The following is a 16,995-nucleotide window of genomic DNA, read 5'->3' as shown; positions in this document are numbered from 1 at the left end:
TTACCAGTTCAACTTGGAAAAGGAGAAGGAAAAGCAGTAATTAAGAAGAAAGGGATGGAGATCTGGCAGAAAAGGTGGGAGAAAGACCAGAAAGGCAAAGAATATCACAAAGTACAAAAGACAATTACAATTCATATTTATAAAGAAAGAAACAGAAGGGAGGAAATCACGATCGCTAGACTCAGAATAAATCACACAGCATTGAATGGTACTCTGTATGTCATGGGGAAAAGTGACAGTGACAAGTGTGGGAGCTGTGGAGTAAAAGAAGATGTAGAACATATCTTGATACATTGTGACATATATAAAGCTGAAAGAGAAAAACTAAAGGCTAAAGTTTTAGAGGCAGAGAGGGAATGGAGTGTGGTTGGTATTTTGGGAACAAAAGGAGAGGGAGTAAGAGCTACCAGAAAGGCACTGTTTACATTCTTGAGTGAAACTGGGGTAGGAAAAAGAATTTAACATTAGGTCAAGAAAGAACATAGATTTTTATTTTTGTTTTATTTATTTCATGTTTTGTTTTTTGTTTTTTGTTGATTTATTTATTTATTTTGATTAGATCATAGTTAAAGAGTTGGTATGATATGATGATTCATACTCATGTACAGTAGGTGGCGGTATGCACCTTTTAAGTTGTTTGCAATCCGCCAAAAAACGAAGAGAAGAAGAAGAAGAAGATGCTTCCGTCCTTTTCCGGTTTGGGTATCAGCTAAATGAAAATACGACAGCACTGAGACGGAAAACCAATTTTTGACTCATTTTCGGCGAGACAATGTGTAAGTTAAATTTGGGTTTATTTCCCCCTTTCATCTGATGACAGTTAGCTTGTTAGGGTAGCTTGACCGTACCGTCATAGTGTGGTTTTACTACCTTTAGCTAAGCTAGCTGTGAGCTATGCTAGCTAAAAACACTGCACAGACACCAGATGTAGAGCTCTTCATTCAAATGAACCGATAACTAAGTGCATGGCAGTTTAAACACCTACATTAACACAGTTATCTTGGAACTAGGTTTGAGACCGTAACGTAACCAGTGGAGTAAAGTAACTAAGTACATTTATTGAAGTACTGTACATAAGTACAATTTTGAGTATTTCCATTTATGCTACTTTGTACTTTTACTCCACTACATTTATTTAGTGAAGTACTAGAGTTACTTTACAGATGTGGATGAATGATGTGAAATATAATCAAGCGTTAAATCAGACTGTAGTTCCACCTGGATTAAATTCACAAGCTACCCTGCAGTATACAAAGTCATTCAAACTAGCTGCTCCTTTACCAGCTTTGAGAACACTTTAATGATCAGTCATTATAAAACATCATATATATTATTCTGAAATGGACCAATCTGCACAATGACTACTTTTACTGTCGCTACTTGAAGTATATTTTGATGCCAATACTTTTGTACTTTTACTTGAGTAACATTTACAATGCAGGACTTTTACTTGTAACAAAGTATTCCTACACTCTGGTACTTCTACTTTTACTCAAGTACAAGATCTGAGTACTTCTTCCACCTCTGAATGTCACATAGCCATTATCAGAGGGATTGTGCTGTGAAACGGTTGTATTAAAGGCAGTTTGTGTTTCCTTGCAGCTGTGGCCATGAGTTCCACGTGCCCGGGCCTGTACTGTGGCAGGATGCTGATCAATGGCTCGGTGGAGGGGGAGTGTGGTGTGAGTACTGACCATCAGAGTGTGTCTGCTGCTGGGTAACGGGGGGTAACATTGGTTGTCATTCATGAATGCAATGCACCAGAGCCGGTGCTGTTGTAATGTTGGTGAAGCTTTCAGGTTGTTGTCCCGTCTGCTCAGATGAGGTGCTTCACTGTAGACAGAGGGACATATATCTAAGATCAATGTTAATGCTGTGTTACTGCACATACTTGCACCTCACCATTTCTAAGATCTAGCTAAATATATATAATTCATTTGTTAATTCAATAAGCCAATAAACATAGCATACATATAAGATACAGCGGCACTCTGCAGGATGTCATTTTTTTGCTAAGCACACACACGCATGCACCGATCATTCCAAAGCGATAAAAGTAAAATACCTCTTTGGATGAAATGTTTAAATTTGAGCCACAAAAAATGAAAATAATCTAGAATTATTATTATTACTTTTCATTTTAGGCTTCATGTCACATGAGATGCAACAAAGGCCCCACAGCTGTAATGGAACTGTGGACACTGTGGTTATATGGCAGGCTAACAATTCATCTTGAGCAGGGGTGCCCAAACTACGGCCCGGGGGGGGGGCGGCCTATCGTCCATTTTTAATTGGCCCGCAGCAAATTTTAAAAGTATAATAGAATATGGCCCAAACATGAAACCTGTGCTTTTTTTATATTGTACTTCTTGAATATATATGTAAACATATATTACACAGTAGTATTCATGTGTTAATAAGCGTAGTTTCAGATAAAGTCAGTCAATCTTAGTTGATAAAAATGCCCATTAACTTATTTATATAGTAAGCTTGAAATAGACCCTTCATATTTCCCCTCATTATAATCAATCTGAGGCCTCTGTTTTAAGGGATGAGCTGGTAACAGCTTTTGTAACAAAATAAATGAAACCCTCAGGAGAGCTATGATGTAGGCTGTTTGTTTCTTAAAGTCAATACAAGTATCAAGCATCATTTACCTACATATGATTGATTTTGCTCATTTCTAACTTAATGTATGAGGCAGTATACCTCCTCTGGGGAGGGGCCCAGCCTTTGGTATGTTTTTCTATATGTGGCCCTCAGTGGAAACAGTTTGCACACCCTGACCTACAGGCACACAACACAGTGAAATGCATAAATGTTGTTGGGGGCTTGCAGGGCTTCTGTTGTTTCTGAGCATGCCGTCTCTGTGTGTCCTGCAGGTGTGTCCCCGTGGAGAGCGGACTAACCTCCAGAATGTGTGTGAGCGCTGCACCGAGGCCCCCGAGCTCTACGACTGGCTCTACCTGGGCTTCATGGCCATGTTGCCTCTAGTGCTGCACTGGTTCTTCATCGAGTGGTACTCTGGGAAGAAGAGGTACACACACACACACACACACACACACACACACACACACACACACACACACACACACACACACACACACACACACACACACACACACACACACACACACACACACACACACACACACACACACACACACACACACACACACACACACACACACACACACACACACACACACACACACACACACACACACACACACACACACACACACACACACACACACACACACAGTCAAGGATCATGTACAGCCAGCTGGTCATAATTGTGACATTTACCTTATTGTTAGGACCATGATGCAAAGCTATATTCAAATAGAATGGAATTATAGGAGATTTTCTCTTTTTTCAAACCAAATATTTTTGGGCCGCCAGTGTCTTTATTGTTGTTGTTGTTATTATTATTATATTTGGGCCAGTTGGACCGTCATTAGAGTGATAGATTTGAGAAGGGGACATAGAGGGGATTGCACGCATAAAGGGATCCCAGGCCTGATTGGAACGGCCAGCTGTACCAAGTGAGCGATGCAGCGACTCGTTACACCAGGTTTTTCTCTGAGGATCGATGCATTGATGTGTACAGTACCCTTCTATTCTTGGGGAGAAAAGGTGAATGTGAATTAGCAGTTAGTTGAATATGTGAGTGCACATTCACAGTGTGACCTGTACCTGTACCTGTGCCTGACTGAAGGTCTCACAAGACACTAAATAAGACTACCAGTTTGTAACTAAACCAGTAGGACTTCTGGTTGACTCCATTTAGCTTCAGAATCAGACTTCACATCTTTGTGTGTGCACATCATTTGTGCATTAAAGGGATTCAAAGCCAAACTGTGGAGAAGTACCGTTCCTTCAGAAGAGATGTATTATTAGTACCACATTGAGTTTAAAAAACAAAATCTTTGCTATGGTTTGTCATTATTTGACACATTAGAGGAGTTTAGTGTAAAGCCAGATCAGCAGCACACACAGCGACTTACGGGCCGTCTCCACAGCAGCGTTAAAAAATCTTGAAACGCTTCTGCCCATTCACTTTGAATGGGGTGACGTCACTTTCCCTCACTTTTCGCCGAAATGCATTGTGGGCAGGCGAGCGGAGATTTTGAGGATTTTGAGGATTCAAAGTTGAACAATGTTCAACTTTTGAAGCTGAGGTGGAAGCGGCAGCCAATCAAATCCCGTGTACGCAAATCTGACCGTTCAAGCTCTAGCCAATCAAACGGCGTGTATGCTGGGAGAGACACCGCAGGTCATTTCCTCATATTCCAAAAAATGGAGGAGAAATTAGCGGTAGCGAATCAATCACCCGGTGCTTTATGACCAGACCTACCGGGATATAAACCGGAGGAGCCAGGCATGGAGGGAGGTGGCAGAGACAGTGGTATGTTTTCGCCTGTTTTGGGGAGTTTATATCCAGTTTACTTCGGGCTTTTTGGCTTCGTATGTCGCGGGCGGGAGATTCATGTGATTGGTTGTTCGCAAAAAATCCCCAAGCTTCAGATACGCCCACCTCCAAGATTTTTTTAACGCTGCTGTGGAGACGGTCCGTTACTGTATCAGTCATTGAAGTCACCTTCAGGCAAGCAGGCAGGTTTTCAGCAAACCTGGTTTCATAAAGGCTAATTCAGTACTTGATACAAACTACAGGAAATGCATTTTCACCATTTCATTTTGAATACAATAAGGAAGTGAAACAGACCACCATGATAACTGTGTGTGGTCCAGTTCCAGCGCGCTGCTGCAGCACATCACAGCCATGTTGGAGTGCAGCGTGTCGGCCGTGGTCACTCTGCTGGTGACGGAGCCGGTGGGCCAGGTTCGCATCCACTCCTGCAGGGTCCAGATGCTGTCCGACTGGTACACCATGCTGTACAACCCCAGCCCCGACTACGTCCACACACTGCACTGCACCCAGGAGGCCGTGTACCCGCTGTGAGTGATCACTGCACTGGGTTATCCTACAGACACAATATACACCCACACATAGTTTGAACTGCATTCAAACTACATCAGTGTATACATCTTTATGTATTCAACTCTCTTAAAAAAGGTCTTGCAAAAAGGAATAGGAACAGTTGAGTGAATAAAATACATAACAAATCACAAATGTAAACCTTCTTTTTGGAGTGTGAATGTTGTGCCTGGGCTCATGGGACTGACGTATAAATCGATGTTATTTTGATGTTTTTCCTATTTCTTTCGTTATTTATAACTATTTTGAAAGAGATAAATATCATTCAAATATATTATTGAAATTAGTAAAAAGGTAACACTCGCGCTTCTATAGAGTGGCGAAGTCCCTCCCACTTACTTCCGGGGTATGGGACCTTATTTCGGAAAAATTATGCATTGAAGTCAATGGGGAGAGAAAACTTATCTTTCGATCCCGTTTGAATTGTGCCATGAATTACACATATGATGTTTGTCAATCTTAAAAAATCATTTCCATGTCAAAAAAGTCACAGTTTGTCGTAAAACTGTTGAAATATAAGACTATGAAAAATACGTAACTAGAAAGACTACAAATCCCAGAGTCGCGTAAGTGATGTCACAATTGTTTACCTCCACCATTCAGATACCTAAGATCAGCGCAATATAGATATAATCTATCTATATGGCGCTGGCTAAGATAAGATAACTTTAACAAGATGCCTGTGTGCTTAGTACCAGGTTGTTATCATACCAGCAATGGGTCTTGCTCGTTCTTTCGCTTCCCGTCTGATGAAACGACCAGGAGTGGCTTGATCAAGTTAGCTACATAGCTAGTAGCTAGCACGTTAGTTAGCATTACAGCCTTGTCATTTTTATTAGCCTTAACATGAATTAACATTAAGTAACCCAAAATGTTAAACAGTAAGAGTAGTAGTCATATTTCGTGAACCCTTTGAATAGTACTGTCACCGGTGTGATCATTCTATAATACACAATTTAAGCCCGGGGGAGAAATGCTAACGCTAACGTTAGCATCGGCGATCTTTTCTACTTCATGCTATCTGCACAAATGGTTGACATTAAACATTAAAACGACCAGGCAGTTCAGAGAGAATCAAAGGAAGGCAGGCAGGCAGCTTTGCATGACATTCTTCAGGACGTGTTTCATTGTGGTGATAGTCAATCGTTTGTTGACATGACAGTAGTGACGGCCATCTTGGTGACGTGTGTGGTTGACCAGAGATGTAGTTCATTAGCCGCGTTCACACCGGAGTACTTTCACCGTACTTTTCGCGTTTTAGTTCCGTGAGTCGCGTTCACACCAAAAATCGTACTTAATCTCGGGTACTTTTACCCCCATTTTTAGAGCCAACTCAGAGAGCGTACTTTTCTGTGGGTGAAAAGTTCTCCAAAAGTGCCCCAGTGCTGATTGGCTGGGCGAATTGCAAACCACGCCCGTACAACTCTGAAAATGTTGTGTAGAGCCGCCATTGTTTTTCCTCGCTACAAAAACAACGCTCCGTGCGTTGTGTTTGTTTTTGAAAGCAGTTATGGCAAGCATCAAGAAATGATGAGGAGGTGTCGGCGCTTCTGGAGATCTACGCAGAGGACGCGACCCAGGGAATGCACTGAAGCCAGTTCAGTAGCTTTCACTCGACCTGGGAATGTGCACAGCCCCACGGCACACCGGCTAAAAATAAAGAAACTCAGGCAGGACTACAAACGGCGGATTCAGTGGCCAACGATGACGACCACGACGAAGGTAAAATCAACTACATGCACTGGGGTTTTAATCTGCACAATAATGGTCTCAGATGTACTTTTATTTGCTCAGTAGATCAAGCTAGCCATGCTAGCCATAATAGGCTAACACCGGCCCCGAGCACACAGTACACACACACTGTAACTTTGTCTTGAAAGAACGTTACGCATCGAACTGATGTTCACAATCATGTTTATTTCATAATATTCATCATATTTTATGTTTAACTTGCCTCAACAACATTAAACAAAGTTCAAGCATACATGAAGCACTCTTCAAAAAGGAACAATCCTCCGTGTTTGAACCTCTTAAATCGCTGCATAGCCGATTTATTTGGACTGGATTATCCCAGAGGGTCTAAACATTCTTTATAACACAGTTTCAGATTTGTGAAACCTTAATTCTATTTGTGAAAATACAAAAAACACATTCCTAGTATGTTGTAAAACTACATGGCGACTAAACTTGTATATTGCTTATTTTCCCCTCTTAGGAAAGCGGACACGGGATGCGAATTTCTTTGACACCGCCCAGGCGTTGGAGGACCGGCGTGCCGTGGTGAAAGAGTCGCTGCACGGGGATCAGATGGTGCTGTTCACCAAGGCCCAGGAAACGGAGGACAAGATGCTCACCTCGATGGAGCGCCAGGCAGAAGTGTTCAAGCAGCAGATGGAGCGCCAGCAGCACCAGGATGAAGTGTGGGCGCTGCGCCATGAGGAAGCGTCGGCGCAGCGGCAGGATGAGCGACAAACTGCATTTAATAACAGTTTATTTGGTATAGTTTTTGTAAATACTGACACACGACGTTGCACTAAGGTGTGCATGCTGCTGGGAATATCCCTACACCTGGGACAGTTTATTTTATATTGTTATTACTGTTATGACTTTATTTTATATATAATGTTTACTGACATGTACAACTGACACTTTATTTACATTTAAAATTGTTCTATTTAATGTTATGTCTTGAGAGTGCAATAAAGAAAACCGACATGGCGATTAAGCTTATTTCTCCTGACACTTTATCTTTAGTGACCTGTGTAGCATCCTATACATCACATGTAAGTGATTATTCTGATACCATCATGTTTCATCGGTTATAAACTGGCAAAGCTTTATTTGTCATTTATTTATCATCAATGTTGCAACCTTGTGGGGGAATGGCAGGGGCACATACACAAATATGATAATTTATATCATTTTAAATATTATTTGACCTAAACTTTTAATTCCCCCCCATTTCACACAACACAACATGGAGTCCACTATGGGGCAAAACTAACATGTATGTTTGCATAGTGTTTATGGCAGACGGATGCAGTGGGTCTCAGGAAGATATATAATAAAGGTGGGTTTGCTGCTGAGACTCCCTACAGCTGGGAGTTTATTTTATATTGTTATTACTGTTATTATATAGTACAACTGACACTTTATTTTATATTGACAATGTTTACTGACATGTACAACTGACACTTTAGTTACATTTAAAATATTTCTATTTAATGTTATGTCTTGAGAGTGCAATAAAGAAAACCGACATGGCGATTAAACAGATCCTGTATCAGTTTTTCTTCTTCTCTTGTTTTGTAGCGGGTTGCAAACAACTTTAAGGTGCTTACCGCCACCTACTGTACTTGTAATCTTCCCTCAGGGAAAAGTACTCCGGTGTGAACGCGATCTGTACTAAGTACCCTGGGGTTAAAAGCGCCAGGGCTCTTAGTGCCGGAACTAAGTACAGGAAAGTATTTGGTGTGAACGCGGCTATTGAGCGTTTCACACAAACAAATGTGTTACTTCACAGTTTTACGACACATTTTTTTTTTTTTGACTTGCAAAATTATCTTTTAAATTGACAAACATCATACGTGTAATTCGTGGCACAATTCAAACGGGATCGAAAGATAATCTTTCTCTCTCCATTGACTTCAATGCATAACTTTTCCGAAATAAGGTCCCATGGAGGTCCACCGGAAGGGGAGGGACTTCGCCACTCTATTGGCTAGTGTACCAACAAATCATGCGTGATTGGCAGCAGGACATTTCTTAAGTGGTTGACCAATCAGAACAGAGCCAGCCAGCTAACCAATCAGAGCGGACTGGGCTCTGGCTTCTCTGGCCCCTCTGCAGTCAGATTAAAGAGTTTAAAATGTGATATGTCACTCCATTTGTATTTTGTGTTAAGTTCAGCTATTCAGATATCTCTTTTAAAACTGCACATCTCTCCCACTTGAAATGCTGATAAACGATATATTTTTAAGTCTTGTTTGACTTACTTTTCTGTTTATTTATATTTCATGGTACGATAGCTTCTTATTTTCCTTTTTTTCAAAGCAAATTCCTTTTTTGTAGCAATAAAATCTGATATTTATTTACTTTGATTTGACTTAAGTCCTAACAGTTATTGTATAGAAACTCTGTGTTGTTGCGTTCTGTCATGTACCCTGTAGTTTATTGTGTGTTTCTGGTCCTCAGCTACACCATAGTGTTGATCTACTACGCCTTCTGCTTGGTGCTGATGATGCTGCTGCGCCCTCTGCTGGTGAAGAAGATAGCGTGTGGACTGGGCAAATCGGATCGCTTCAAGAGCATCTACGCTGCTCTCTACTTCTTCCCTATCCTCACCGTGCTGCAGGCGGTGGGCGGAGGGCTGCTCTGTGAGTACTGAGGGAAAATACAAATACTCAGTAGTGTGTGTTGAGCTGTGTGTGACAGTTTGTGTGTTTCAGACTACGCCTTCCCCTACATCATACTGGTGCTGTCCCTGGTCACGCTGGCTGTGTACATGTCCGCCTCTGAGATTCAGGTAACGACACTCACTGCTCTGTGTGGGTTTCTGATATGTATTTTATTGTTGTACACCGAAACGTGAACATCTCTTAAGGAAGTGCAAAACCACAGACCTAATTTAAGGCCTTTAAACAGAAAACAAAACAAAAAGTGAGCTGGAAGTGATCAAATGCAGACTAATTTCCCTTTTTTACAACTCATTCCTGCACCACTGTGTTGCTAGAAGTCATTACCTCAGTGGGCAAAAAAAGAAGCTAAATTGTTGTGTTTTATAAAACACAGTGATATTTCGGGAATATAACCAAAAACTCATAAAAAAAAATGTTGTCTTCGAGACAAGGGAATGGGAAGTTTAAGACCAACTCACTTCCGTGTTTGAGGACTCATTCCTGCACATCTCTGTTATAAACAGTACAAAAAAGCACTCGGGATGAATGCAAACCTAATTTGTGTGTGTTTGTGTGCAGTCCTTTAAGAACCTGATTGCCAAGAAGAAGCGTCTGGTCGTGCTGTTCAGCCATTGGCTGCTCCACGCGTACGGCATCATCTCTATCTCCCGATTGGACAAGCTGGAGCAGGACCTGCCGCTGTTGGCCCTGGTGCCCTGCCCCGCCCTCTTCTACATCGCCACGGCCAGGTTCACGGAGCCCAGCCGCATCCTGTCAGAGGGCGGGAACGGGCACTGACCACACGGATAAAATGTGTCTTTGATACGATCCAAGCCGGCAGTACGGTGGAGGCAGTTTTCGTAGAATCGTGTTCTATTTTCACATCTTGCCTGCCTGTCTTATATTTCTTTTGCATTTTCCTTAAGTGTCTTGAGAAATGCATTTGTTAACTTCTTTGTAAATACAGTGTATGTTGTAAATGGAGATTGAAGGTGGTCGTGATGAAGAGCTAACTATATAACAAAGTGTTTCTTTTAGAACATCTTATTTCATGACTCTTCGGAACATCAGTATTGTGGCTGGTAATGTTATATGGCCGTGCTCAATTTGTATGAAACTTATTTTAAAAGTTTTCTGTTTGTATATAATTGGTATGTTTTTTCTTCTGGGATACTTGTGTTTTTATTTCAGAGAATATGCTATTTTATTCTCGTAAATGTACGTCTTTGGTCTGAATTTGTGTCTTTACTTTCAGACAGTATCCAAATATTATTTCATTAATTTACGTCTTAAATCGCAAAGAATATCCACTTTTTTCCCCGGGTTATTTTCTCTTTAATCTCGGAAAATATTAAATATATTTTTTTAGATTTTCATATTTTTTCTCAAAGAAAATACAATCATTTTTATCGTTATTTTTCCTTGGATATTTGATTTCTAATGTCATATTCAATTTTTTTTTCATTTTATTTTGTATTTTTCCTGTTTTGTTCAAAACCAGCCAAGAGATAGGAAGAGAGCCTGTACGTGAAGCTGAATGATGGATCGTATCCACACACACACACACACACACACACACAAAATAAACATAAACATGTATTTAAAACACACTGAGACACAAGGAAGCACCTCTCTATAGCCTTCAATGATGTGTCATTGAAGCGGCTGTATATGATTGTTATTGTAAATATATTTATGTAAGCTTGTTAATATCCGTGTTTTCAGTATGGTTTGCACATGCACACGCTCAAAGTACAAATAAATGTTTCACAACAGAGAGAAAGGCTTTCAGTTCTGTTATTGACTGTTTAGTGAACCCTATTAAACCTCAACCATATATGAATCACCTTCATTATGGTTTTAAACATGCACCTGCAGTCACAGATCAATCAACAGAGCACACATTATTCCATGGTCAGAAAACAGCCTCAAACATGTTGAAAAAAAAAAATGGATACATAGTCAAAATGAATAGCCAAAAGTAATTAATACATTTTGGAGATAACTAGCTAAAGTAAATGAATAAATGGTAGATATAAATGGTTGAAAGAAAGAATAACAGGTAGAAATAGATAGCTTAAACTAATGGATACCTGTAATAAATAAATAGCCTAAAAAAATAGATAAGTGTTAAGTCCTGTGTTTCAGACTCTAGAGGAGAGTTTCTATCCGTCACATCAGAACATCCCTTTATTTATTCATTTTTGATCTTCTGTTCACTGACTTATTCACACCAAACACTTCTGCTTTTAATCAGCAGCGGCACTAAAGCTCAATATAAAGACCAAATAATCCATCAACTATTAGGTTATAACTGTTATTATTCATAAAGTACCCAGCATTTATTAAAGTCATTCGAATGATCTCCTGCTTTGCCAGCTGCCACATTAAAGTGATGAACTTATGAAGGCATCAATAACTATAATATTATTATTCTGCAGTATAAAAGTATTTACTTACTTTAGGTACATTTTATTCACACCTTACATGTTATTACACTCAATGAAGATCTATAATGTATACTCAGTGGTGTAACGTAGTGAAGTATATTTATTTATTGTACTTAAGTACAATTTTGGAGTACTTATACTTGACTTGAGTATTTTTATTTTATGCTTCTTTATACTTCTTCTCCACTACAATTTGGAAGCCAATGTTATACTTTTTACTCCACTCAACCACATTAGTTTCTACTTAGAAACTATACACACTCAACTTACTGGCTAAAACAAAAATATAAATAAATGAATAAATAAACTATGATAGCCTATATAAATATAGGTGACGGTATACAGCAGCAGTATACAAAGTCATTAAAAGTGGCTCCACCTTCACCAGCTGTGATGAACACATTAATCCATCAATAATAAAAATCCATTCATTTAAAGGTGGGGTAGGTAAATTTGAGAAACCGGCTCGAGATACACTTTTTGTTATATTCCATGGAATGCTCTTAACATCCCGATAGCAATGAATATCTCAAGTGCTTTGACAAAAAATCCATAAAAAAGTGTCATCTGTGGAAGCCGTAGTACTGTAAAAAGTACGACCAATCATTTTAGCCGGCCCGGCTAAAATAACTGGATGGCCTACCTGCCTGTCAGCCTTCCATCTGTGCACAAACTTATCTCGTGCCCTCATTGGTCATGTGCGCGTTCGTGTGTGTTGGAGGAGGGGCTCTGTAAGGAAGTGGCAGATTTTTTCCGGTTGTGTATTTTCAAATTCTAGCGCACTCGAGCTGGTTTCTCAAACTTACCTACCCCACCTTTAATAAATAAGACATTACACACAGTGAGTAGGCCTACTTTTACTTTTGGTACTTTAAGTATATTTTGATGCTAATACGTTTGTTTTGAATGCAGTACTTGTAGTATTTTCACACTGTAATATTTCTAATTTTACTTTAGTAAAGTATCTGAGTACTTCTATTATATACTATTTGTTATAATATACTATTGCAACTGGCTTTCCGCTCGGCGTGGTTCCGGGCTAGAGCCTGATTTAGCCCTGGTTCTTCCTGTTTCCACCGCAGCGGAGCCGGCTCTAAGTACCGAAAACCGGTTCTAGCTGGCCCCATTCGGCTGCCCGGCAAGTACCAATACTTCACACTTACGTCGGAGGGGGGCGAGATTAACCTGAGCAATAACAGTTAATGGCGAGTACGGCAAATACAAGTTGTACCAAGCATAAGCAAAAAAGCATTTTTTGTATTAACCTTTTTTATTTTTTTCTCTCACATACCCCCTGCAGTACCCCCCACGTACCCCTAGGGGTCCGCATACCCCCATTTGAGAATCACTGCTGTAGGACAGTAAACCAAAAATATCGTTTAAAACTGGAGAGATTAAAAAATATGGATAAATAAATAAATGTTAACTAGGTAAAATAAGTTGTAAATGAACAACAAAAATAAAGTACGTTACATTTATTTGTTATTGGCTATGGTAGGTTATTGGTTATGTTCATATACTTATTTGATTATTAAAATGCAAACCGATCTTTTTCAGATGGGTGTTTAGAGTTGTACCCCCTAGATCAGGTCTCTAGTAATTGTGTGCTCAAAGTGCACCAGATTGAAGCATTTTACTTAAAAATGTTCAAAAAAGTCTTCCCGGGGGGACATACCCCCGGACCCCCCTAGAGGATATGACGTCCACCCCTCAATTAAAACATGTTCATACGATACTGAATACATTTGAAGCCTTTTAATATAAGCTGTCCACCATGTCAATAAGTTTCTCTTTTTGTAGTGTAGCCTATTCGTCTTTTGTAGAGGTTTTTCATTTATTCCTTGAATACTCTATCGATCTTTATCTTTTCTACTGTACGTTTTTCAGGCTGTGGGGGGGGGCCTGGTGTCATCCCCACAGCACCCCCCATTTGAAACATGTTCCCACGGCTATGCGAGAAAGTATATTGGGATGAGCAAAACCATGTCACTTGGCCCAGGTGGTTTCCACAGAACGGACAAAACATGTTTAACGACCATAAACACACTCGTACCGTCCATAGGTACCGGCGGTCTATCCGCCAAAACAAACTTAAGTTTGTGTCAATCACTTGCACGTCACTTCTGGTATGATGGACATTCCCTTTCCGGTTTGATTCTCTAGTTTGTTAAAGTGTTTCGCATCTTGTTAATTTGTTTTTGTTAATGTTAAATAGTTTTTTCTTTGGTAAAAGTGTTTTGCTAATGTAATTTTGTTTTATAAAATGTAAATGTGTTTTATAAAATATAAATGTGTTTTATAAAATGTAAATTTGTCTCAAGCTTTGTTAAAGTGTTTCACACTTTGTAATTGTCGTTTGCACTTCTCAGTCACCATAAAAAACAGACTCTTACTCTCTCTAAATAAATGATATCCCAAATCAAAAACTAAATTGAAGAAATAACATCTAGTAGTCACATCATACATTTAAAAAAGAATAGCACTTTAAGAGTTAAGACCATTTGAAAATAATGCACCAGCATTTACAATGGTTTGGCTTGTTTGAAGCGAATATATCAGCACTGTCCTTGTTCTATCTATCTTCATGGTTTATTGAACTTATTGCAAGTCGCTTTGGCTAAAAGGGTTAGCTCACAGCTTGACATCAGTTGTAGAATATCTAGCAAGGCATCAAACTTCCATCAACCTAGCATACTAGAAGTATCGTTTTGGTGGTACCACTCCACGACAGTTAGAGAGTTTGACAAATAAAGAACCTTGAACCTTGAACCAGAGGGCGACACATCCACCGAAAGCCTCATTTAAAGGATAACAATTTATTAACATATTAATAAAAGCTGCAGTGAACAGTAATAATAGTAGGCCTATAACGCATAGCATAAAAAAAATGATGATTTAAAAGAAAATCACTGATATGAAATACAAATTTACAAATGAATTACAATATAATAAGTTCATCTAAATCAGGGGTCTGCAACCTTTTCCACCAATTTTGTTTGTCTTGATTGCTTATAAAGTTGTATATATTGTTACATCAAAGACAACAACTACAGTTTTTTTGCATTTATTATTTATTACATTATAGAAAACTGCTTACCTCTAATAATAAACAAATAACTCATATAAGGAGAATTAAAAAAAATACACAGGCCTACTTTCAAATAAATCAACACAGCACTTGGGGAGTCCTCTGCACATTTGAAGAAAATGAATTAAAATGGGCCCACTTTGAAATAAATAAAACATAGCTGCACCCTAAAAAGAGTTAACTGATTGAATTATGATGAAGATCGTCAGCTGTCTTCCTCTTCCGTGTTTTCCTCCAATACGTAAAGGCTGCAGCACCTTTGATAACTTCTCTCCACATATCAAACATACCGGTAAGCCAGCATCGTTTGCTGTGAAAGCAGATAACTCTAACCACGCAGAATGAAACCCTCTGTGTTCCTCCGATAAGCCATAGTTTCATATTGGTAACTGTGGTTGATTTGGTTTTGATTGATGCTGAAATATGACTTGTGCTTTGTTGGTTTTGTAATATCAGAGATATAGACAGAGATATCTGTTTTGTTTGACTTAAGCCAGGGGTCGGCAACCCACGGCTCTCGAGCCACATGCAGCTCTTTAAGCCCTCTGCTCTGGCTCCCTTGAGCTTAGACAAAAATAAGAAGGAAATAAAATAAAAATATTTGTAGGACTATTTATATTTTGTTGAAAATGTTCCGTATCTTGTATTTTGAGGTGATACTGTGACACATAAATAAAAAACAAAACGGTTTTAATTAGGTGAACTAAAAGATGCGTCACATCCTGCTACGGTCCCGCGCCACTGGCACCAGCGCCTTTTCTTACAGGCGAATAACCTGAGCCCCGGCTCGATGAGCGAACTATGGATACATCAAAGAAAAGAAAAGTATCTGAGGAACACAGAGGGTTTCATTCTGCGTGGTTAGAGTTATCTGCTTTCACAGCAAACGATGCTGGCTTACCGGTATGTTTGATATGTGGAGAGAAGTTATCAAAGGTGCTGCAGCCTTTACGCATTGGAGGAACAACACGGAAGAGGAAGACAGCTGACGATCTTCTGTCATAATTTAATCAGATGTCTAAGAAGACTAAACTGTTTTTAGGCTGCAAATACAGTATCTGGCAGAATTCTTCTGAGTTTCTGCCGGTGGACATTGTGGAACGCTTCTCTTCTGCAGTGTTTACCATTACCATGGAGCTGCTCGGGTGGGGGGCGGAGAGCCAGAAACACATCTGCGAAGGGGCGTGGCCAGCAGCAGCTCATTATCATTTAAAGCTACAGACACAGAATCAGCACTTTTGGAACAGGGCTGAAACAGAGGGGTTTATGGGATGCTATAATTCATGATCTGTTTGGTATTTTAAGCATAAAACTTCAGAGACATGTTTTGTATATATCTGAAACCTATAATATATTGTTGAAATAGAGTATAATACGTGACCTTTAAGTTCAACTGCATTGAGCTCAGAGAGGTTCTCAGTAAACAATGCAAGTTGCTACATCACGCTACAATATGACATATTTACTTTTGAGAAACTCCTTTATTTTGAAAGAAGACATTTTGTGTTGTTCTTCTTTTATTTTGTCAAATAGTAAGTTTACTTTACTATACAAATGTTTTAGTTATAGCATTTATTATGATACTTTAAGTTTGTATGTATGACACACATTTCAAAGTGATCCGCAGTCAGTGCATTTTCCTTTCCATAACCAAGCAAGTATACCCATGATAATTTATTTTTATTTTATCGCAATTGCAATCGCAATATTTTCCACAATAATCACAATGGGACTTTTTTTACCAAACCGTGCCTTAAAAGGGCATCTTAGAGACTAATTGAACTGTGAGACAATATAATATCATGTTTTAATGCTGACCCCTCTCCCCTGCTTTCAGGGACAGGGCTGCTGAAATCCGATGGTTGAGGCCAGGTCTCAGGAAATGTAGGTTTGTTTTGTTTTATCAAGTTCATCCTAGCTAGATTAAAAACCTGTAATAACCTGTTGCTGCCATTTTCTCTCCATCAGATTCCTGTGAACTGACACTGGACACAAACACGGCACACACAAACCTCGAACTGTCGGACAACAACAGGACGGTGACATATTTAGGAAGAG

At 39.5% G+C, this 16,995-nt stretch overlaps 1 protein-coding gene across 1 annotated transcript; it reads left to right on the top strand.

Annotated features, from left to right (window-relative positions):
* The first annotated feature begins 671 nt into the window (after positions 1-671).
* On the top strand, positions 672-11,178 carry jkamp (jnk1/mapk8 associated membrane protein). The gene is made up of 7 exons (XM_034135334.1): positions 672-776; positions 1,603-1,682; positions 2,883-3,037; positions 4,756-4,962; positions 9,197-9,378; positions 9,451-9,527; positions 9,979-11,178. The coding sequence occupies exons 1-7, from the start codon at positions 773-775 to the stop codon at positions 10,195-10,197; spliced, it is 924 nt and encodes a 307-aa protein (XP_033991225.1). The 5' UTR covers positions 672-772; the 3' UTR covers positions 10,198-11,178.
* Positions 11,179-16,995: the final 5,817 nt, after the last annotated feature.

The sequence above is a fragment of the Trematomus bernacchii genome, unplaced genomic scaffold (genome assembly GCF_902827165.1).
Source record: "Trematomus bernacchii unplaced genomic scaffold, fTreBer1.1, whole genome shotgun sequence".
NCBI lineage: Eukaryota > Metazoa > Chordata > Actinopteri > Perciformes > Nototheniidae > Trematomus > Trematomus bernacchii.
Note: the sequence above shows the minus strand (reverse complement) of the source record. Positions and strands in the feature narration are given on the sequence as shown.